Source organism: Pantherophis guttatus, chromosome 6, assembly GCF_059756535.1.
Source record: "Pantherophis guttatus breed Tessera chromosome 6, ASM5975653v1, whole genome shotgun sequence".
In the NCBI taxonomy this organism is placed as follows: domain Eukaryota; kingdom Metazoa; phylum Chordata; class Lepidosauria; order Squamata; family Colubridae; genus Pantherophis; species Pantherophis guttatus.
In genome coordinates, this window is record NC_142068.1 from 9,081,365 (window position 1) to 9,106,415 (window position 25,051).

A 25,051-nucleotide genomic window follows, 5' to 3' on the forward strand; every position below is an offset into this window, starting at 1 on the left:
GCTGTGGCATGAACGGTCACAAAATGGGGCAAGACTTACTTAACCAGATTAGCAATGGGCTCAATTCAGTGGTGAGCCGGTTCAGACCGGTTCAGGCGAACTGGTAGTTCTGACCAGCAGCTGGCCCCACCCACCCTCCTTGGCGCTATCCTGTCCTATATAATTGCCAGTTTTTCAATGCACGCGCTCATATTTTCGGTTCCGGGGAGAACCGGTTGTTACAACCAGCAGCAACCTACCACTGGCTCAATTGTGCTTGTAAGTCGAGGATTACCTGTACAGTAATGCAATGTATGGCTGTGAAAGTTGGACCGTAAGGAAGGCTGAGCGCCAACGAATTGAGGCCTTTGAACTCTGGTGCTGGAGAAGACTCCTGCGAGTTCCTTGGACTGCAAGGCGATCCAACCGGTCAGTCCTAGAGGAGATCAACCCTGACTGCTCTTTAGAAGACCAGATCCTGAAGAGGAAACTCAAATCCTTTGGCCACCTAATGAGAAGGAAGGACTCCCTGGAGAAGAGCCTCATGCTGGGAAAGATTCGAGGGCAAAAGAAGAAGGGGACGGCAGAGAACGAGGTGGCTGGATGGAGTCACTGAAGCAGTCGGCATGAGCTTAAATGGACTCCAGAGGATGGTAGAGGACAGGAAGGCCTGGAGGAACGTTGTCCATGGGGCCGCGATGGGTTGGACACGACTTTGCAACTAACGACAACAACCTGTACAGAGTGGCATCTTTTAGCAAAAGGAAAAGTCCACTTGCACGACTTTGGCATTTGTGAGTGTGTCGGCAGTTGCATAAATATTTTAAATAAAATAAAATAAATAAATAAATTTATCTCTGGATTCAGGGAAGAGTCCCCCCCCCCCAATCCTGGATTTTGTCTTTGAACGAATTGCCCAGCGAAATGGCTGCCGTGCTTTGCTCCTCTTTCTTCCAAACATGGCCAAGAGTTTGGAAAACCCCTGGCAGCTTCCGAAGCCTTTGATGGCCCTTGAAAGGAAGGGGGCTTTAGCAAGAGCCCCTTGGGATCATAATGCAACCGGCTCCGGTTGGCCCACTTGCCAAGACTGGGAGCAGCTGAATCTCGGGGAAGACCCCTGAAAGGAGAGGAGGGAGAGAGAACGGCTGAGAGATGAAAGCAAAGAGGAGATCAATGGACGGAAGTCAGAGGCAGCCGGCTTAGTTAGGGAGGGGAATCAGAGAGCTTTGGGAGGCGACAGAGGGAGGAGAGCAGATGGCAGGGCAATTCTAGAGGGGGGGAAAGAAAAAAGGGGTCTCCATTTAGAGCAGGGGTGGGGGGACCATCCTTGGCAACTTTAAGACTTGTGGACTTCAACTCCCAGAATTCCCCAGCCAGTAAGTCCGTCCGTCTGTCTACCCATCCATCCCTCCATCCCTCCATCCATCCCAGTGTTTCCCAACTTTGGCAACTTTAAGAAATGTGGACTTCAATTCCCAGAATTCCCCGGCCAGCAAGACCCCTCCCCCCCCATTGCATGCAATGGATATGTTTTAAGAATAGTGGCCATTTGCTTAATGACCATGGTGTCTACTTAAGGATTGCTACCAAAAAATATGGTAATGTGGTAAAAGTGTGGTAAAATCGAGTCAGTTGATCCCTCAACTTATGGCCATCATGACCAATGGTATACATTCCAGACTCCGTTACGGCCATAAGTTGATGGCTACCTGTATTTATAGTTAAAAAAAGCTACGATCTGACGATCACCTGTGCTGCGCGGTATAGCTTTGCTAGAAAGCAGGATTTCCTGCTTTCTAGCGAAGCTAAACCGCGTGCCACAGCTGATTCCCTCCTCGCTGTTTTACTTATCTTCCCAAGTCTCCTTTTGGCGTGTACTGCGCATGCAAAGCTAAACCTTGTGACACAGGTGATTGTCGGATCGTAGCTTTTATAAACTACCAGTTTGAACAAACCAGTAGCTTTTTTTATTCGTCCGATAAAAACTGGTAATTTTTATTACTACTGATTCGCCCGAACCAGAACGAACCGGTAGCATTTCACCCTTGTCTTAGAGATTTTTTGGTTGGGCTGTTAGCTTGTTTGGCAATTCCTTGATCGTATTGTTTACTTCATTGTTGGTCTGATATTAATCTTGTAGCCAATCTATGCTCATCTGATTGCTGGCGAGGAGAAATTTTGATCTTTTTATTCCCTTTTTGTCTTGTTGATTATCTCTTCTGCAGAGTATGTATATATTGTTTGTGTTTATGTGTCTATTAATTTGTCAGAGAACCAGGCTTCTAGAAACTCCCTAGCATTTAGGCTCTTGGTTTGTGCTCCGAAGTTGGCAACTTGGTCGCAAACGCTTCGTCACCATTCGAGGAGACGCCGTCAGTGCGTTTTGAGTTGTACTCATCTGTCAGAACACAGGTCTTTAAATACCTTTCTATGAGATGCAAATTGGTCTGAATGTTGTTTGTTCGGATGATGAAACATTTGCAACCAAATGGCCAAGCTTGGAGCTCAGACCAACAGCCTACCTACCAACCAGAGCTAATAATATTCAAAGACATTCCCTAGCATTTTTGGATTTGGCTTGGAGTTGAATCAATGTCGCTTAGGTGGGTCATGTCACACGAAGGCCCCGATGGATGGAAGGGTATATCTGCACCGATGATGTTACCTAGCTTGGTAATAAAAAGTCTACAAGAAAACCACCAAGCTCAAAAAGTACCATATTGGGGGGGCAATAAACTGACTTTGTATAAATATACAAAAGTATGAAGGCTATTGCTTAACGCATTGTAAGCCGCCCTGAGTCTCCGGAGAAGGGTGGCATATAAATCAAATAAAAAAAAAACAAACAACAGAAAAAAAGTACCGAGCACCGCCCAAGGATATATACCGTTTCCCCAAAAATAAGATCCAACCGGAAAAGGAGCCTTGATAGTACAGTGGTCTAAGCACCCTGTTATTAACACAGCTGCCTGCAATTATTGCTGGTTCGAATCTCTCCAAGGCTCAAGGTTGACTCAGCCTTCCATCCTTTCTAAGGTAGGTGAAATGAGGACCCAGTTTGTGGGGGCAATAAGCTGACTTTGTATAAAAATATACAAAAGAATGAAGGCTATTGCTTAACGCATTGTAAGCCGCCCTGAGTCTCCGGAGAAGGGCGGCATATAAATCAAATTAAAAAAAAATAAAATAATAAGCCCTAGCATGATTTTTCAGGATGCTCGTAATATAAGCCCTACCCCAAAAATAAGCCCCAGTTAAGTTCGTCAATCAGACGGAGGCGTTTAATACTGTATTTCCCCCCAAAATAAGACCTAACTGGAAAATAAGTCATAAGTGTCTTTTGGAGCAAAAATTAATATAAGACTCGTTTTTGTTTTGGGGAAAACATGGTAACTAACAAGCATATCTCCCTGGACTACCCACCTATAATCCAGGACCTTCCCTATGGGTCAATTTTCATAAGCCCTCCCTCCCAGCCAACATAATCTTGGTTGTTGCAAGCTCCCATGTCTCTTGAGCTCTGAGACCTGACACCAGCATTATTCCTCCCCGAGAAGCTTCTCAGGCCTAGTCCAACCCCATCATTAAGCCCTTGGGTGGCTTCTGGCCACTGTTTAAGCCCCATCCCTGGGCTTACGACAAAGGAAGCAGCTGGACGCGGAGAACCTGTGATCAAAGGGGCAGTTCTGGAAGAGCCGTTTATGCGCTGGCCACATGTGTTTGGGAAAAAGCCGCCCGTTTCCAAGGGCCTTCTCTATGAAAGAGAAGAAGGACAAGAACAAACAAGCTTGCGGAAATGGTTTGGATTTGTCTCCATGCAGGAGGCAATGCAGGAATGTGCAGCCAGCAGCCCAGGGGCATCTCTCATCCTTGATCGGAAGCGAAGGATTCTCCTCCTAGAGATCCCTACCTGGGCTTGGCTGCAAGGAAGCCAGCTGCTCCCCAACCCTCTCCGGTCCCCTCCCCAGGGACATACCATCTGCAAGACTAGGCACTGGCCTTTTCTCAGACAGTCTGGGCTCCGAATGAAGGTCGGGAAGAAATCAGGACACGGGGCAGATAATGTTTCAAAGCTGGATGAGGCCCGGAGAAGGACGAAATGGAAGGAATCCTCCTGGAGACTCCAGCAAAGAGACAAGATTATGAGCAAGCCTTAATTGGCTAATTAGTGGAAAATTAAAAACAGGACTGCATCTGGATGCCACACAGAGCATGCACAAACTCCATTTGTTTTTTTTTTTGTTTTTTTTTTTGTGCGTGTGTTTTTGAAGTTCTGCAAATAGGCGCGGTCGTCGTGAGGTCTGACGCTCCGAAGTTTTCATTTTGCGATTGAGTAGACAGTCCTCATGATTGCAGAAGTGGGATTAAAGAGAAAAGAGAAGGGCAGGGAACAGTAGTGAAATCCAAATTTTTTTACTAATTTTTACCAAATTTTACACTGTGGGTGTGGCGTGACTTGGTGGGCGTAGCAGGGAATGATACTGCAAAATCTCCATTCCCTCCCCACTCCTGGGGGAAGGATACTGCAAAATCCCCATTCCCTCCCCATTCCAGGGGAAGGATGCTGCAAAATCCCCATTCCCTCTCCACTCCTGGGGGAAGGATACTGCAAAATCCGCATTCCCTCCCCACTCCTGGGGGAAGGATACTGCAAAATCCCCATTCCCTCCCCACTCCTGGGGGAAGGATATTGCAAAATCTCCATTCCCTCCCCACTCCAGGGGAAGGATACTGCAAAATCTCCATTCCCTCCCCACTCCTGGGGGAAGGATACTGCAAAATCCCCATTCCCTCCCCACTCCAGGGGAAGGATACTGCAAAATCCGCATTCCCTCTCCACTCCAGGGGAAGGATACTGCAAAATCCGCATTCCCTCCCCACTCCTGGGGGAAGGATATTGCAAAATCTCCATTCCCTCCCCACTCCAGGGGAAGGATACTGCAAAATCCCCATTCCCTCCCCACTCCAGGGGAAGGACACTGCAAAATCCCCATTCCCTCCCCACTCCAGGGGAAGGATACTGCAAAATCCCCATTCCCTCCCCACTCCTGGGGGAAGGACACTGCAAAATCCCCATTCCCTTCCCACTCCAGGGGAAGGATACTGCAAAATCCCCATTCCCACCCCACTCCAGGGGGAGGATACTGCAAAATCCCCATTCCCTCCCCATTCCAGGGGAAGGATACTGCAAAATTCCCATTCCCACCCCACTCTAGGGGAAGGATACTGCAAAATCCGCATTCCCTCCCCACTCCTGGGGGAAGGATATTGCAAAATCTCCACTTCCACCCCCCTCTGGGGCCAGCCAGAGGTGGTGGCATTTGCTGGTCCTCCGAACTGCTCGAAATTTCCGCTATCGGTTTTCCAGAACCTGTCAGAACCTGCTGGATTTCACCCCTGGCAGGGAAGTGTCTTCCTGATGGCTTTTAAGGATAGTAGGAAGACTTAGGGCTAAGAAATGGGACTCAAGTAAGCCATTCTCCAAATAATTGGACTCTTATTATTTCAATTCGCCCTTCCAATTTACTTTCCGACATTCTGCACTAAATACCTTTTCAGATTTAAGCAGCTTGCTAGTATCTGCAGAGAAATGGCACTCTGCAACCCCTGTATTCTGACTTTAGCTTGAGCTTGGCCAAGCAAGTCTGAAAGAGAAATTGCCCGTTGGGAGAATAGCCACAATTTTATTTCAAGGATCAATTCCTTCAGCATTCCAGAAACTTGATGGGCAGTTCTGGCTCAAATCCATTAAAATGCACAAATCTCAGCTTCATATTGTTTATCAACGTGGCGACAAGATGGAAATGGTGTATTTGTATGTATGTATGTCCCTCGTTTTCTCTTGCATTAAGAGCAGGACATTTGCCTCTGGGTCACCTACCTACAGCACTACGAGGGAAAAAACATGAAAATATATTTCTGAAAACAGTTTTATGTAGTGGAAGCCAGAAGAATTCCGTTTCATTTGAACACTCTTCCCTAAAGATCGATGTAGTTGAATAGTGACAGATTCAAGATAGGAAGAAGGCAATTCCTCACACCGCTACCTAGTTAAATATGGGTGTTGACAGCTGCCAATCTGGGCAGCTTGAAAAGATTAGATCAACCTCTGGAGGATTAGGTTATCAGTAGGTACTAATCCAGATAGCTGCATTTTGTCTCCAGCCATCAGGCAACAGAACCTGGACCTCAATTGCTGGAGAAGACAAAAAGGAAGACTTCACAGTAGTGTCCTCTCCTTCCTGCTTCTGACCTACAGAGAAGTAACAGAGTTGGAAGGGACTTTGGAGGTCATCTAGTCCAACCCCCTGCTCATGCAGGAGACCTGTACTAGGGATTCGAACCGCTGAACTGCCAACCTTTCTGATTGACAAACTCAGTGTCTTAGCCACTGAGCCACCTAGTCAGGCAAGTATCTCAGGTCCTATAGAGTTGTCTGTGGAGATTCTCAATCATCCACGTTATGATTGTCCCAGAGGTGCTTTTCTCAAGAGGCAACTGGGCTTTCTTATGCCTTTTTCTTTGAAAACGTTTCCCTTCTCATTCAAGGAGCTTCTTCAGTTCTGAGCTGAAGAAGCTTCTTGGATGAGAAGTGAAACGTTTTCAAAGAAAAAAAAACCACGCACAAGAAAGTCCAGTTGTCTTTTGGAAAAGCACCTTTGGGATATTCATATATCGTATTTTTCGGAGTATAAGATGCATTTCCCCCTCCCAAAAGGGGGTGAAAATTTAGGTGGGTCACCCTTTGGCCTCGGCTTTGCAGCAGTTACCTCCTTGCAAGCAAACAGCAAGAAAAAGCAGCTCCTTTCAGTTTCAGCACAGCCTAATTAGCACAAGTTGATTGGATCGGCCTCCCGACTCTCAGCTGATTTGCTCTCAGCTGTTCTGCGCAGGGCTCTGCTGCTTGCTGCAAAGAGGTAAATTGCTGGAGCAGATTTTTTTCCCCCTTGTGCTAATCAAGCTATGCTGAAAACGAAACTGAAAGTAAAGCAGGCTGTTTGCTGTTTGCTGCAACGAGGGAAAATTGCTCAGAGGCAGTGGGAGATTTCTTTTTCTTCTTTTCTTCTCCAAAAAAGTTAGGTGCATCTTTTTTTTTTTTTTTAATTTGATTTATATGCCGCCCTTCTCCGGAGACTCAGGGCGGCTTATAATGTGCTAAGCAATAGCCTTCATACTTTTGTATATTTATACAAAGTCAGCTTATTGCCCCCATAACTGGGTCCTCAATTTACCTACCTTAGAAAGGATGGAAGGCTGAGTCAACCTTGAGCCTGGCGAGATTCGAACCTGCAGTAATTGCAGGCATCTGGTCTTAATAACAGGGTGCTTTAAACCACTGTACTACCAAGGCTCCTTATACTTCGGTGCGTCTTATACTCAGAACAATACAGTAGATTTCTTTATTTAATGAACTCTTTGGAAAGCTGGACAACAATTCAAGTTATTGTGGCAATTTTGAAGTACAGTTCATGGCACAAGACCTCTGGGCAGAATTTCTTTGAAATACAGATTTGACCCACTTCTTCTCTCAGCCAATATTCCATAAAATCTCTTTATAGATTTAATTTGAGAGATTTAACTCCTAGTTATCCCACTGGCAAATACTAAATGGCTCTTCTATCTATGAAGTCAGACATATCAAACCAGCCCATCTGTCTCAAGATGGCCTCTCCAGATGGTTAACTCATAAAGGAGCTGCTCAAGCTGGACAATATGGCCAAGATCTTCAAGGTGAATAGTTCAAGGAGAAAATCAAGGAAAAGTAGGATGCCAAAGAGCATTAACATTGCTGCAATGGACACCCATCCTTTTATGCAGGTTTAGATAGTCCTCGACTTACAACTATAATGGAGCTTGCCCATTACAGTCAGATTGTCAAATTGTGAGTTATACACTGGGTCATCCACATGACCAAACTGATTTTAAGATCATTTTTGCGACAGTCATTAATAATACTATAGCACTTAAGACTTATATACCGCTTCACAGTGCTTTACAGCCCTTTCTAAGCGGTTTACAGAGTCAGCCTATTTGCCCCCAACAATCTGGGTTGTTGGTATCCACATCGGAAGGATAGAAGGCTGAGTCAACCTTGAGCCAGTCAGGATCGAACTGCTGGCAGTTGGCAGAGTTAGCCTGGCAATGCTGCATTCTAACCACCGGGCCACCACACCATTGGTTACGCAATCACCACAGTCATTAAGCACTTCTCATGTTCGCTATGGGGCGTCTTTGCTAAAAATTGCACAATTTCCAGTGAAAACACCGCAATTTGCCGCTGCTGGCTGGGGGATTCTGGGAGTTGAAGTCCACCCATCTTCAAGCTACCAAGGTTGAGAAACACTGCTCTAAGTGGTTTACAGAGTCAGCTGTACAGAGTCCAACAAACTGGGCCCTCATTTTGCTGATCTCGGAAGGATGGAAGGCTGAGTCAACCTTGAGCCAATCAGGGTTGAACTGCTGGCAGTCAGCAGAGTTAGCCTGCAATACTGCATTCTAACCACTGTGTCAACACACCAGGCGTTAAACAACCGCCAATGGAGGGAGGCCTCCAATTGTTGGACCTTCAGAACTGTCTGGTAAGTACCTTTCTGAGGTGGATTTTCAATTCCTGAGCCAGGAATTCTGGGAGTTGAAGTCCACAAGTCATAAAAGGGCCATCGTTCCCTAACCGTCCTGCGTTAAGAGGCAACCAGCCTCTTTTATGCCAGGAAAGAAAAAAACCATCTGCAGAGTGTCAGGTGAATGAAACACATGATGATGGATGATCGCAATGACAGATCTGCTTTGCTCCACAGAAGTGTGCACCAACTGCTTTTTTTCCAGTGGTGGAATCCATTTTTTTTTTTTTACTATTGGTTCTGTGGGTGTGACTTGGTGGGCATGGCAGGGGAAGGGTACTGCAAAATCCCCATTCCCACCCCACTCCAGGGGAAGGATACTGCAAAATCTCCATTCCCTCCCCACTCCAGGGGAGGATACTGCAAATTCCCCATTCCCTCCCCACTCCTGGGGGAAGGATACTGCAAAATCCCCATTCCCACCCCACTCTGGGGCCAGCCAGAGGTGGTATTTGCTGGTTCTCCGAACTACTCAAAATTTCCGCTACCGGTTCTCCAGAACCTGTCAGAACCTGCTGGATTTCACCCCACTCCAGGGGAAGGATACTGCAAAATCTCCATTCCCTCCCCACTCCAGGGGAAGGATACTGCAAAATCCCCATTCCTACCCCACTCAAGGGGAAGGATACTGCAAAATCTCCATTCCCTCCCCACTCCAGGGGAAGGATACTGCAAAATCTCCATTCCCTCCCCACTCCAGGGGAAGGATACTGCAAAATCTCCATTCCTACCCCACTCCAGGGGAAGGATACTGCAAAATCTCCATTCCCTCCCCACTCCAGGGGAAGGATACTGCAAATTCCCCATTCCCTCCCCACTCCTGGGGGAAGGATACTGCAAAGTCTCCATTCCCACCCCACTCTGGGGCCAGCCAGAGGTGGTATTTGCCGGTTCTCCGAACTACTCAAAATTTCACCCCTGCTTTTTTCTCTCTATATTAAACTCAGGTAGAAGAAACCAGGCAGTCAAGGCAGAAAACAGGAGAAATGGCAGATGGGCTTTAAAATGCTACTTTTTCCCACCATATGGACCAGCTTCAAGGAATGGTTCCCCCAACTTCAAGGAAGTTGAGAAATGGGTGGGTGGGTGGGGGGAGGATTGTTGTTACACAAAGAATGGAAAACGAGGAGCAGGAGTTCAATCCCTTCTCATTTTTGCCATTCTTTCTCTCTGGAATGCATGGAAATTCACAAACAAGGAAAGTGTCCACTTTTTTTTCTGTAATGCAGAAACCCCCAAGTGGAAGGATAGGATGAGTTCCGCCAAATTGGGAATGTGAAAGGAAGAGAATCCAGCTAGATTGAATGCCTATCAGGTATTTCTTCCCCCCATACCTTGATCTCATCTGTAAGGAATGTGGCACGAGTCTTAAAAACAATTTTGGGATCCAACGAAGGGGTCTCACGCTTTCATAATTCGGGTCAAAAGAATCGCAAAATCAAGACATTCTGGCTTCAGTTTCTCCTGTCTTTCAGCACAAACCCCACCCTCTAATTTTGCTTGTTGTAATCCAGGGTAGGGGTCTCCAACCTTGGCAACTTTAAGACTTGTGGGGAGTTGAAGTCTGCAAGTCTTAAAATTGCCAAAGTTGGAGACCCCTGATCCAGAGGAAATGAGCCCATCCATCCATCCATCCATCCATCCAAATCTGTCACGCAAGGGATATGCAAAACATCGAGATTCAAATAGTTTAGACTTGGAAACATCCGCTTTTTTTCAAGAAACTACATTTCTCCTTTCCAAACAGACTCAAAACGGAGTGTTTCAAAGTCTAAATGGCCCCCTATTTAAGGTTTTCGAACAACCCTGGATCCCAACACCCAGCGTAGTAGGGCTATAGAGCAAGGGTATGTGTGTGGAAACGATGGCCCCTTGAATGACTTGTGTGGACTTCAACTCCCAGAATTCCTGAGCCAACCATGGCTGGCTCAGGAATTCTGGGAGTTGAAGTCCACGAGTCCTGAAGGGGCCATTGTTTCCTTACCTCTGCCATAGAGGAATGAGGAGCAAATTCAAAGTTATGGTGACAAGTGGACAAGATTAAAACACACAGTCACAGAGAATATGTAAAACACAGGGGTGAAATGTAAAATTTGTTACTACCGGTTCTGTGGGTGTGGAATTGGTGGGGGTGGGGGTAATGTGAATGGGTGGGCATGGCCAACTTTTTTTTAAAAAAAACTTTTCAAAGCATTTTTTTCCAATGCTTTGAAAAGCCTCTCTGCTGATCAGGCAACTCAGCTGGGATCGTCAGAGACTTTTCAAAGCATTTTTTTTTTACCACCTCTTCGGCCAAGAGGTTGCAGAAAAAAATGCTTTGAAAAGCCTCTGACGATCCCAGCTGAGCCGCGCGATCATCAGAGGCTTTTTTTTTTTTAACTTTTAAAAGCATTTTTTCGTCGGAAGAGGTTGTAGAAAAAATGCTTTTAAAAGTAAAAAAAAAAAAAGCCTCTGATGATCGTGCGGCTCAGCTGGGCATGGTTGTGGGGGGGGGGGGGGGGGGAAGGCGGCGCAGGGATTTTTGCTACCAGTTCTCCAAACCACCCGCTGCCATCGCTACCGGATCGGGTGATCCGGTCCGAATCGGGAGCATGTCACCCCTAGTCTACATTGAGGATAGGCTTCTGAGCACGAGTGGGATTGAAAAATGTTAGCAACCAGTTCTCTGCCCGGTTGCTGGGTGGGTATGGCCATGGTGGGCATGGCCTACTCGGCCTGCACAATGGTGGGGGGGCGTGTTCACCTTCCCCTTTTCTCGAGCCTCACCCGTGCTCCAGAGGCCCGAACCGGGAGCATTTCACCCCTGGTAAAACATCTTCCCGGTGCCTGGTTATTTATAACTTGGGAGATGGAAAGGCAAGATTACACTCCACTCTTCTGAAAGATAAGAGAGAGAGAGGGGGGGGGTACTGTACAAAGGCAAAAGGGAAGGGCAGGATTTGACGAGGTACTGCAGATCAGAGGGAAAGCGAAAGACGACGGATTCCAAAGAAACTTCATTAAAATTATTATTGCCTTTATTCTGCCATGGCGCACAGTCCAGATGGCCAGTATACGCACTCTTACACATGCAAGCTTGCCAGCTTCACAAGGCAGCCTCATTACCCTACGGCTCAGGCCTGCAGAGGCTTTTGGAAAAGAAAAGCAAAAGCAAAACAACAACAACAAAATCAAAACAAACAAAAAAAGAAACCACCAAAAACCAAAAAAAGAAAAGAAAAAAAAAAAAGAAAAAAAAAGGAAGTGATCCAGTCTTTTTTTTTTTTGGCAGCAATCACAGCGTGTGTCAAGAAAATGAGATTGGGGGGGAGGCATAAAATGAGACGGGGAGGCAGGCCTGGGATGCACTTTCCCTCTCCCGCCCCCCCCCCTTCTCCACGCAGCCTTTCCTCCTTTCAATCCCGCTGGGCCGGCAAGCTGCCTCAACTGGCTGTCCATCTGTGTGATCTTTGTGCAAACTCGGGCTGGCAAGCCCTAGGACGGGAAGGCCCCCGGAACGCCAGAGGGAGAGAGCAAAATCGCTCAACAGTCCTGTCCTGAAGCCATCACCGACTTCACAGTTCCGGTGTGCCGAAGCCAAAGAAGAAGCAGCCGGCTCTTTTAAACCCCCCCGCCCCCCCGGCAGAAAATTACATCTTGTGTCGGCTCCGAATGGCCCCAGGATGGCGCACGATTGTCAAGGCCACGGAGAGGAAAATGTCCAGCCAGTTCCATGGTCCTAGTGTGGTGCGACTCTCTCAGAGACGACGACGTCACTCGTTGGGCTCGGGGCAACCGGGGTTCCTCTTGCGCCAGGACGGAGGAGGGGGAAAGGCCACATTTCTGGTTGGTGATGATGCCAAAGGAAGGCCGCGTGAGATCTCTGAACCGGGAAAGCCCACGGAAGCGGAAAGTCCTCCATGGCACCCCTGGAGGCAGATGTAGGGGGGACGGCTGTTTGTGTGAACAAAACGGGACGATGTGCAGAGAGGGCCTTTTATGGTTCCTTCCCCGGTAACCTGTCTTCAATATGAAGACGCTGAATTGCCGGCGCACCGCTTCAAGAACGCCGTAGCCAAAACGAGGAAGGCGACTTCTTGCAGATCCGGGAATGTCTTTTAATCTAGCTAGGGGTCATCCTAGTCCATTCCGCCATAGGTCTGTTGGCAAACCGAGAAGCTCCCCGCCCCGATATCGGGGTGGGTGGGTGGGTGGGTAGGATGGAGAAGAACCCCCATTCCTCAAACTCGGGAAGCTGGGCAGCACCGCAAACTAGAATCCTAGGGAAGTGACCCTCAGGGGAGGGGGAATCCGTTCCAAAGGCAGAGTCCTCCGTGGTCAAACCTGAACTGGCAGAGTTTGGTTCATTTGTAACCTCATGTCCTGTATGCTGCTCAAGATCTTCTTTTGATGTCCTGCCAGCGTCACCCCTATCCTGAGCAGGTCCCTATAAAAAGACAATAAGGGGGAAATGAGTTAGCAGGGCGGAAGACCAAATACTTCCAGTGGTGGAACTCTTTGACCACCAAGCAGACATTGGGTTTTTCCACTAGAAGGAAGTTCTTGAGATGTTTGGTGTTCACCAAATTCACCTCACCATACTTTAAGTCCTTTGCTGGATTTGTATAATTATACTCAAGCAGAGATAAAACCGAAGGGGTTGAAATTGAATCCTCACTGCCAAGCAACCAAAAACCTAATCAAGCTTGAATCTATTTGAAGAAATGCACTCTTTACATTCAGCCAATTAAACTAGTACATAGTCAGGGGTGAAATGCTCCCGGTTCGGACCGGATCGCCCGATCCGGTAACGATGGAGGCGGGTGGTTCGGAGAACCGGTAGCAAAAATCTCTGTCCACCCCCATGCCCACAATCATCAGAGCCTTTTTTTTTTTTTACTTTTAAAAACATTTTTTCTACAACTTCTTCGGCCGAAAAAATGCTTTTAAAAGTAAAAAAAAAAGCTTGGATCGTCAGAGGCATTTAAAAGAAAAAAAAGGCCTTTTTTTCTTTTAAATGCCTCTGACGATCCAAGCTGAGTTGCCTGATCGTCAGAGGCATTTAAAAGAAAAAAAAAGCCTCTGCCGATCAGGCAACTCAGCTGGGATCGTCAGAGCCTTTTGAAAGCATTTTTTAACAACCTCTTCGCCCACAGAACCGGTAGTAACAAATTTTAGATTTCACCACTGTACATAGTGATGTGATCTTCAGCCCTTGTCTTCTCTCTGAAAGCAATACAGGTAGTCCTCAACTTGTGACTGTAACCGAGCCCAGCAATTATGGTTGTAACTTGTGACGGTTGTGAAGTGGATCATCGTGTGACTTCATTTTACTACGGTTTTTTTTGTGTGATGGTTGCTACATGAACACGGCAGTTGGTAAGCGAACTCGTTCTTTGCGACGGACTGGGTTCTGAGGGAAACTGCAAGCAAACACCCGTTTCTGGTAAAAACGGGGGTTGTGTGACTACAGCTCATTGCAAATAAATGTAGGTTGGTTGATGAGTACCTGAAACGTGGTCCTGGGGTGAGTGGGTGCATGGCCGCTGGAACTTTGGAACCGAATTGTGAGTAGCTTTTGAGGGGCCTGTTGTAACTTCAAATGGTCACTAAGCGATGGTTGAAAGTTGAGGACTGACTGCATACAATGGTACGCGCATGACAAATGAGCCCACAATTTATGTTGCTAAGTGAGACAATCGCTAAATGAGTTTTGCCCCATTTTACGACTTTTCTTACCACAGGTTGTTAAGTGAATCACTGCCGTCGTTAAGTTAGTAATACGGCTGTTAAGTGACTCTGGCTTCCCCAGTGACTTTGCTAGTCAGGGGATCACATCACTCCAGGACACCGCAACCGTCATAAATAGGAGTCAGTTTGCCAAGCGCCTGAATTTCGAACACGTGACCGGCGGGAGGATGCTGCAACTGTCGTTAAGTGTGAAAAACGGTCATCAGTCACTTTTTTCAGTGCTGTTGTAACTTTGAATGGTCACTGAACGAATGATTGTAAGTTGGGGACCACCTGTATACAGAGAATATTCTTTCACTGATCTGGCAAAAAACTATTTAAAGATTGCAAAGCATTCTGTCCACCAAAGAGCTTCCTGAGATTATGAGGGATGTACCAAACTTTTCATGCCATAAATGGCTGACTGGAATTACACTCCGTGTCTGCCACTTTCTGCTTTTCGCTCTCTCTCTCTCTCTCTCTCTCTCTGTCTCTCTCTCTCTCTCTCTCTGTCTCTGTCTCTCTCTCTCTCTCTCTCTCTCTCTCTCTCTCTCTCACACACACACATCCTGAGACAATTGCATAGCAAAACTGATCTCCACTGCATGGATGCAAGCAGCCATTTTGTCCATTTCTATCTTTCCTGCAGGGGAAAAGGAGAGTCTATGAAGCACCGTGTCTTTCAATTTTCCCTAGTGACAACAACCCTATGAAATAAGTAGAACTGGGGGAAAGTGGCTTTCCTCTGGGTTTTTTTTTTCCCATTGGTGATGTTTTGCCTTTTTAAAAAAATGAAAAACAACAACAACCTGTTCTGAACTAGGCTTCCTGATATAGTAAAAAACACACAATTAGTCCCAAAACCCCTTTTTTTTATTTTAACGGCTGTGAATTCCTTTCATTCACAGCACGTGCTGAATCACTAAGAGTTTATAAATAGTCCAACAGAAGTCTGCCACAGTCCTTCGGATAAGGCTGGTAAACACCCACCTTTATCTTCTTTGACACGCTGCCAAAGACCTAATTGGCAATTATCTTGGCAAGGCCACACGGAAACACAGAGTCAAAAACGGAACTTTAAAGCACAAACCGACACTATCCATAACGTTGCTTCCTGCAAAGGCCCACGTGCCTTCCTTTATGTATTATGGGAAGGGCCAATCATCTCCAAGCCTTACTCCCTAGTCGTCCCTTTTGTTTTAACTGTTCTTGCCTTCTGGCAGCTCTGCACATGCGCGCACTAGGAACAGTCTCCCCCTGTTTTTCTGCCTCTCTGATGTCTGACTCTGGAGGCTCCAGAGTCCGCAAGTAACTTCCAGATGGCCCTGGCCCCATCTCTGCCTCCGACGCAGAGCCCTCGTCCGAACCCTCCCCAGACTCCAGGACTGGCCCAGGTTCCTCCACAGCCTCCTTACTGTCCGACTCTGCTGCCAGCTCAGCAGGCTGCTGGTGGACCACAACACAACCAGTCTTAACATACCTACTGTATATAGTTGCATATAAGCCCATCCAATTGTGGGATAAGCCAACCCTCAATTTATTATTTTTTTCCAAAATTCCATGGCAAATGTGCCACCAGCGGATATGCATTTTTTAAAATGGTATTTTGGTTAAAAAAGGGATGCAGTATGCTCCCTCCCACATGCTGGGGTAGACCAGGTGCTTCAATAGAAAAACACACTCACACACATATATATATATTTATTTATTTTCAGGGATAAAGCCCTTCTGCAGATAAGCTGAAAGTAGTCCTTTTCCTACTTTGTGGGCCTCAAAGGCTATATAATGTCACATTAAGTATTTTAAATTCCTTCTGCGTTTTAATCTTTATGTTTGTCACATAGTTTTCCTTGTTTAGATGGTTGCACTAGTTTTAAATGTTATACTTCTCTTTTTAATGTAAAATGTTCTGGACTCAGAAAATCAATAAACAGACAAGCTAAATGTACTTTTTTGGTGCATTTTTTTGGCCTCTAATAAACTTTTTGGCTTTTCCATGAGTAAATATAGTACATGACTACTTTGTTTTTCCCAAACCCACAGAAAAACACACCAAGATCATATTCCTCAACCTTGCTTCTGAGTTTGTTTATATATTAGATGTATAAACAGCCTCAGAAAACATTCATTTATTTTATAAGTTAATGTGAAGACTATTCTTAAGTCCTTGGCCTAACACAGTGGTGGGCAAATGTGGCTCTTTTACAACCTGTGGACTTCAACTCCCAGAATTCCTGTCTCAGGAATTCTGGGAGTTGAAGTCCACAGGTTGTAAAAGAGCCACATTTGCCCACTCCTGGCCTAAGAAAAGGCTACAGCCATTGTTTTCAACATTGAACTATGCAAAAAGTCTAGACTGAGTGGTTCAAAAAAGCACATTTCATTCTGCATTCCTGACGCACAAGATTCATTTATCTTGAAGAGAAATTGCGAGAATGAAACCAAACCAAAAAGACCACAAAAAGTTCAATTGTTTTCAACCAAGGTTTTAGTTAGCCTTAACTTCTGGTTTAACAAGATGAGTATTTGTGGGCATATGTGTTTGTGTCTGTACAGGTGACTTACAACCATCCATTTAGCGCAGTGGTGAAATCTAAAATTTGTTACTACTGGTTCTGTGGGCGTGACTTGGGGGGGTAATGTGACTGGGTGGGCTTGGCCAACTTTTTTTTTTTACTTTTAAAACCATTTTTTCTACAACCTCTTCGAAGAGTTTTAAAAGCCTCTGATGATCCCAGCTGAGCCGGGCGATCATCAGAGGCTTTTTTTTTTCGGCCAAAGAGGTTGTAGAAAAAATGCTTTTAAAAATAAATTAAAAAAAGTCTCTGATGATCGCGTGGCTCAGCTGGGCATGGGGGTGGGGGCAGCGAAGGGATTTTTGCTACCCGCCACCATCGCTACCGGATCGGGCAATCCGGTCCAAACCGGGAGCATTTCACCCCTGATTTAGCGACTGCTTGAAAATATAGCTTCACTTACAACTGCTGCAGAATTCCTACAGTCACATGATCCAAAGTCGGACGCTTGACAACTAGCATGTATTTATTATGATGGCTGCAGCGTCCGGAGGTCATGTGATTGCCACTTGCGGCCTTCCCAGCCAGCTTGTGACAAGCAAAGTCAATATTTGAGAAAAAATAGGTTTGCTTAGTGACTGTATGATCCACTTCACAGCTGCCATGCTTAACCACCATGGCAAAAAAAAGAGAGAGAAAAAAGAGATCATAACATTGTAACTTAACAACTATCTTGCTTAACAATGGAAAATTCTGGTCCCAAATGTCATAAAATGAGGACAATGAAAAATCAAGATGGTGGCCCTGACCACACAACCCATGCCAGTTGTTTTTTTGACAGATACACAAAAGGGGAAGTCACATAGCTGCAGGCACTGTCTTTAATTCTTTTTGGGGACACCCTGTGAAGACAAGCCTAGTTGGAAGGCTGGGTTCAGAGTTATTGGATTATTTTATTTAAAAGCCATTATTTTATCCAATGAGTTTCGAAATAAGATAAATATCAAAAAAGAGATTTCAGTTATCCACCATCATCATCATTGCTGCTGTTGTTCTTGATATTGTTATTATGATTATTATTATTATTGTTCTAGGTATACAGTTTATGTACACTGAGAGCATATGCACCAAAGACAAATTCCTTGTGTGTCCAATCACACTTGGCCAATAAAGAATTCTATTCTATTCTATTCTATTCTATTCTATTCTATTCTATTCTATTCTATTCTATTCTATTCTATTCTATTCTATTCTATTCTATTCTATTCTATTCTATTCTATTATTCTATTCTATTCTATTCTATTCTACTCTACTCTACTCTACTCTACTGGTTTTGACTCAGTTTTTGGTAGTTGTCCAGGGATCTCCAACCTTAGCAACTTTAAGACTTGTGGACTTCAACTCCTAGAATTCCTCAGCTAGCTTTGCTGGTTGAGGAATTCTGGGAGTTGAAGTCCACAAGTCTTAAAGTTGCTAAGGTTGGAGACCCCTGGTTGTAACTATCAACTCCTTTCCAGAGAACTACAATAGTTAAAGATACTTTCCAAAAAGCGTTGAGTCTGGTAGCACATTTTGTGATTAACAAATGTTATTAAAAGGCAGAAACGCCTGATTATTTTTCTTTGTCTGGGTGGGCAATTAATTTTCGCAAGGGCCCACATGAGAAACCGGTACTGTTATGGAGGGCTGAACCAACAGAGCTGTGAAGGTGCATAGGTACCACATCAACGCACATATGTATATTGAAAACAAAAATAGCAGTCCCCTTCAAAATAAAAATGAATCGATGAAGGCCGGACTGAGATAGTTAAAGGGATGGATATGGCCCGTAAAATGCCCAGGTCTGCCATAGACTCTGTCTTCCTACAATGCGACAACAGATACTGTTGTTGTATCTGCGCTATTCCAAGCAGTGCAATTTTTGTGATGGATGAGTTGAGATCCTAGCCATTCCTATTGCGTTCAGACACATTTCCAGATTTTTGATATGGTGGCAAAGAAGGAAAATAAAAAAACACACCACCAGGAGCTTCTGCCTTTTAATAACATTTGTTAATCAGAAAAGGCGTTACCAAGTTGTCATTGTCGTGATGATCATGATCATCTTTCTTAATTTGTTAGGCATCTGCGATTAGGGATCATGTAGGTGTGTGACTTCTTCAGATTGATTGGCCCACGGTGGATAGATTCATGCAACATTCTTATCAGATCAAGAAAGACCTACTAGATCTCTGTATGCATGCTAACTGTGGTTAGGGTTAACCTTTGAGTTTTTGATGTTTTATCACCTGCTGTTCACTACCATGAATCATAAATCAAGTAGGCGGACATATAACTTGAATACATAATGCAACAAACAACAGAGCAATTTTTGAGCTCTCTCTCTCTCTCTCTTGTATGATTTAGCGTGTTGGGTGTGGATAGTTTATGGCAAATGGTACAAGTAGTACCATTGATATACTATTGTAATGTAGCCTGCCCCTTGTGGTTGTAAGTCGTGGCAGTTGTTATGTGAAGCACCCACGTGATTACTTCGTTTAACAACCACAATTCCTGCTCTCCCCATTGCAGTCGTTAAGTGACAGTGTGGGTCATTAAATACAGCCCAGAGTGCCTGGAGGTGAGGGACCAGGCCAGGGATGCTTTGCCAGCTCACATGTGGTCCTCCCAGGGCCTCCCCCAACCCGAGACATCCTGTGCTGTTGGGTCCCTATAGGCCTTGGGGTTGATTTCCACCTTGCTGGGACCCACACCTTCCCACCCATAACGACTCAGTCCACTTATCATCTGACCTGCCATGTGGCTTTCCTTTATGACATTGCTGACTAGGGCATTCTGGGAATTGAAGTCCAGACATCTTAAAATGGCTACCGTTGGGAAACACTGCTATATGCTCTGTAGGAAGAGGCGGGCGCCATTTTGGGAGGCTCTGTTCCAGAGGTGCCATTTTGGGACCGACCCCAATTCATTGCCAAGGATTGGCAAGTGCCCAAATTTTGTTCATGGGGGACCATGGAGGCGCTGCAGCAGCCATAATTTTGGGCAGGGATTATAACTCCCCTTCATTCTGCTGAATAAATGGTCTTAAATCAAGAACTATCAGTATTGTGTGGATTAATTTAATTAAATGCATTGTGTGAAGGCGATCACTGCTATATTGGCCATGTATCACATTCGGTATGCCATGTTGCTATTGTTAGTTGCTCCATTATGGTTTGTTAATGTCACTATGGGTGTCAAAGCAGGAATGTATATACTCCCAAACTCACAGTTAACAGAATAACAGAGTTGGGAGGGACCTTGAAAGTCTTCTAGTTCAATCCCCCAGCAGGCGATCCTATACCATGTCAGAAAAATGGCTGCCCAATCTCTTCTTTAAAACCTCCAGTGATGGATCACCCACAATTTCAGACTGAGCACAACAAATCATTTTATGGGTCTTTGAATGCTTCAGAACATCAAAAATGGGAAAATAGAAGAAGATCTTCCATGCATAGATGCCACCTCAGGTAGAAAAAGAGACTTTGAAAAAAAAACCTGCTAGATTGTCTGCTGTGGGGTGGCCCTTCCCATGTAGCCACTGGCTTCCATCCTGTATGGCAGGGGCATCCAACCTTGATAATTTTAAGACTTGTGGACTTCAACTCCCAGAATTCCTCAGCAGCAATGACTGGCTTGGGAATTCTGGAAGTTCACGGGTCTTAAAAGTTGCCCAAGTTGGACATGGCTATTTCTGCTTTGCATTCCAGACAGAACTCTACCCAGCAAGTATTTAGAATAGAATAGAATAAGAGAGTTGGAAGGGACCTTGGAGGTCTTCTAGTCCAACCCCCTGCCCAGGCAGGAAACCCTACATCACTTCAGACAAATGGTTATCCAACATCTTCTTAAAAACTTCCAGTGTTGGAGCATTCACAACTTCTTCAGGCAAGTTGTTCCACTTATTAATTGTTCTGTCAGGAAATTTTTCCTTAGTTCTAAATTGCTTCTCTCCTTGATTAGTTTCCACCCATTGCTTCTTGTTCTACCCTTATTTTTATTTTATTTATTTTTATTTTTATTTATTTTTATATGCCGCCCTTCTCCGGAGACTCAGGGCGGCTTACAGGGCGTTAAGCAATAGCCTTCATACTTTTGTATATTTTATACAAAGTCAGCTTATTGCCCCCACAAACCGGGTCCTCATTTTACCCACCTTAGAAAGGATGGAAGGCTGAGTCGACCTTGAGCCTGGTGAGAATTGAACTCGCAGTAATTGCAGGCAGCTGGATGTTAAATGCTGCCTTAGTAGGAGGCATTAGCCTCCTACGCCACTCAGGCTCCTCAGGTGCTTTGAAGAATAGTTTGACTCCCTCTTCTTTGTGGCAACCCCTGAGGTATTGGAATACTGCTATCAAGTCTCCCCTAGTCCTTCTCTTTAACAAACTAAATCAAATGCCCTCCAAAGATTTTCCTATCTTTGGGGGGCATTTGATTAGTTTGGTTAGGGCACCATTTCTCAATCCAGGCAACCTGGAGATGTGTGGACATCGACTCCCAGAATTCCCCAGCCAGCCATGCCGGCTGAGGAATTTTGGGACTTGAAGTCCACACATCTTCACATTGTTCAGGTTCAGAAATATTTCGGATTCCAGATTAGGGGAATCCCAATGTCCTGAAGACTGAATGTTGGGTCTTCCTTGAATGTCATAATTAAGAGTCTATCATTTATGAGCACCGTTCGTTTTTACAAAAATGGTTCAACAGATATGCTCTTTTGCTTTCTGACCAAGGACCGAACATGGATTGATTGGATGAATTGCGCCTTCCCTTTTTCTTTTGTTCAAACAGCAATTTTTCCCTAGCTTGCTTATTTTTGCTTCGGTTGTCGTTTTCTTCATTTGTGGGTGTCTGGCACACAAAGAGCATCGCTTGCATCCTGACGGCCTGTTTATGGTGCGAGGGAAGTTTTCCCACACTGCAAAAGGTGGAAACGGGTCAGAGGAGGAAAAAGACAAGGAAGGCGGCTGGCAGAGAACGAGTTGAAGTCGGCAGCAGACAATGATCCTTCCTGTGACAAGCCCTGAATTTAAAGGGAGAGCTAAAAGCAGGAATGGGGAAGGTTGTTAGGCATGATACTTCTAGTAGGAAGGACCTTGCCTGCTGCTTTTTTCCCAGCCTGGAACCAATCCCATTACCCAGAGAGTAATCCCTTTTACTCTCTTCAGTTCAATGTAGAGAAAAGTAAGGTTTTGCATTTAGGCAAGAAAAAAAAATCAAACGTGCAGGTATAGAATAGGTGAGATCTAGCTCAGCAGTAGTAACTGTGAGAAGGATCTTGGAGTCCTAGTGGACAATCACTTACAAATGAGCCAGCAATGTGCAGCAGCTGCCAAAAAAGCCAATGCAGTCCTAGGCTACATTAATAGAGGGATAGAATCAAGATCACGTGAAGTGTTAGTACTGCTTTACAAAGCCTTAGTAAGACCACACTTAGAATACTATGTCCAGTTTTGGTCACCATGATATAAAAAAAGATGTGGAGATTCTGGAAAAAGTGCAGAGAAGAGCAACGAAGATGATGAGGGGACTGGAGGCTGAAACATAGGATGAACGGTGGCAGGAATTGGGTATGTCTAATTTAATGAAAAGAAGGACTAGGGGAGACATGAGAGCAGTCTTCCAATATCTCAGGGGCTCCCACAAAGAAGAGGGAGTCAAGCGATTCTCCAAAGCACCAATGGATGGAAACTCATCAAGGAGACAACCAACCTGGAACTAAGGAGAAATTTCCTGACAGTTGGAACAATTAATCAGTGGAACAACTTGCCTCCAGAAGCTGTGGGTGCTCCAACACTGGAGGTTTTTAAGAATAGATTGGACTGCCATTTGTCTGAAGTGGTATAGGGTCTCCTGCTTGAGTGGGGGGTTGGACTAGAAGACCTCCAAGGTCCCTTCCAACTCTGTTATTGTTGTTACCTGCCTTGTGTCCAGCAAAACAGGTAGCCCTTGATTTGCAACCATTAGTTCAGCAAGTACTATTCAAACTTTCAACAGTACTGAAAATAGTGGCTTATGACCAATCCTTACCCTTACAATGGTTGCAGAATTCCCACGATCATGTGATCAAAATTTGAGCGCTTGGCAACCAATATATTATTTATAAGCATGTGATTGCCATGCTGGCTTCTGATAAGGGAAGGGAGGGAAGCTGGATTCACTTGATTGCAGGACTCACTGCCAGATTCACTTAACAATCTCAATGATTCACTTAACAAGCATTGCAAATATATATATATATATATATATATATATATATATATATATATATATATATATATATATATATATAATGAAATCAAGAGCCACTCATTTAACAACTTCCTTGTTTAGCAACCAAAATTTCTGATCTTAATTGTGGCCATAAGGTGAAATGTAAAATGTAAATGTAAATGTAAAATGTAAAATGTAAAATGTAAAATGTGTTACTAAAGGTTCTGTGGGCATGGCTTGATGGGGGGTGGTGGTAATGTGACTGTGTGGGCGTGGCCAACTTTTTTTTTTTTAATTTTTCAAAGCATTTTTTTTTCTATTGCTTTGAAAAGCCTCTGCCGATCAGGCAACTCAGCTGGGATCGTCAGAGACTTTTCAAGGCATTTTTTTTACCACCTCTTCGGCCAAGAGGTTGCAGAAAAAAATGCTTTGAAAAGCTTCTGAGGATCCCAGGTGAGCCACACGATCATCAGAGGCTTTTTTTTTTTACTTTTAAAAGCATTTTTTGTCGGAAGAGGTTGTAGAAAAAATGCTTTTAAAAGTAAAAAAAAAAAGCCTCTGATGATTGTGCAACTCAGCTGAGCGTGGTGGGAGGGCGCATGGATTTTTGGTATCGGTTCTCCGAACCACCCGCCGCCATCGCTACCGGATCGGGCGAGCCGGTCCGAACCGGGAGCATTTCACCCCTGTCGTAAGGTCAAGGATTATCTGACTACCAGCCATGTTTTTGAGATGCAGTCAAAGATCAACAATGGGGCAGCAGTTTTACAGTGACCCTCTTGCCTTCCATCTCAAGGCCAGGAGTAAAGCACCTCCCAGAAATTGTGTATACCAATCATGACAAACTACCTTCTCTTTATCGTGGCCTGCAAACCCAACAGGACTCCAGAAAGTAGTGAAGTACCATAATTTGCCTCCCTGTGTCGACAAGATATCCTGGTCTCTTTTCATCAAGTTAACAGAACAGTTAAAAATGGTAGAAAGTAAAGAAGTCCCTGAGGAGTTTAGTCCGCTATTCATTGCCGACTCTAAAGGATGTTGGTCATCTTTGTTTCAAGGGCCTTTGAGCCAGCGCTGTCCAAAGACATATCCGCAGTCATGTGGTCAGCATGACATCACGAATCACTGTTACCTTTCCCACCGAAGTGGTACCTGTTTATCTACTCGTATTTGCATGCTTTCGAACTGCTAGGGGAGCAGGAGCTGAGGCAAGAACGGGAGCTCACCCCGTTGAGTGGCACTCGGGTCTCAAACCTCGGCTGTCGACTTTCCAGCCGACAAGCCCAGCACCTTAACCACTGAGCCATCGCGTCACCCCTTTAAAAAAGACCCTGCATTTATTTCGACAGGAATCTTAAACCCCGCTTCCATATAGGGAGCCCTAGAGACAGAAGCAAAGGGGTGCAAGTCTAGTGTTTACTAGTGCACTCACCTGGAGTCAACCCACAGCACACCCAGCCTGCACTGAACTGTCTCTATCATTGCTTCCACCAACTGCACAGAGTTTCCCTACGAATGGTGAAAGGAGCCAGATCTGATTCATTCCCCCAGCAGGGCAGCGCATTGCTGCTTCTCCCGCCGCCATCCTAGTCTGCTCTCCCTCCCTACTTACTCAGCGGTCATTTGGGCCACCAGGTCAAACGAGGCAAAGCCGGCGTTGCCAAAGTTCTCCTTGTACCGTCCCATTTTGATAGCGTCCAGCCAGTCGCCCACAGTAGTGAAGGTAGTATAATCGGGCACCGTACGATCCAGGAGCGGCTGAGACACGCTGCGAAGGACGAGAGAGCCCAGAGGTCAGAGACGGCTCAAAGGGGCGGGGTGGTGGGTGGCCGAGCCACGGGGACAGGCCTGGCGGTCCTGCGGCACGCAGAAGGTTAAGGGGGGCCATCTGGTTCCCAGTCCACCCGTTGGGGCTCTTCGCTCAGGCCCCGGCTGCTGCCTGCCTCCACCTCCCAAGGTTATATCCAGTTGGC

General features: G+C 45.4%; 1 protein-coding gene across 2 annotated transcripts in view; it reads right to left on the reverse strand.

The window, feature by feature from the left end:
* Positions 1-11,595: 11,595 nt before the first annotated feature.
* The window catches only part of EPHB3 (EPH receptor B3), a 144,236-nt gene continuing 130,780 nt past the window's right edge, over positions 11,596-25,051 (reverse strand). Inside the window, exons 15-16 of one of the 2 annotated variants that reach the window (XM_060682867.2) lie at positions 24,691-24,846; positions 11,596-13,026 (exon numbers count right to left, since the gene is read on the reverse strand). In XM_060682867.2, the coding sequence (XP_060538850.2) occupies positions 12,918-13,026; positions 24,691-24,846 (265 nt within the window). In that variant the 3' untranslated portion in view covers positions 11,596-12,917. The remainder of the gene's footprint in view (positions 13,027-24,690; positions 24,847-25,051) is intronic. The other variant, XM_087872482.1, reaches the window with a different exon arrangement.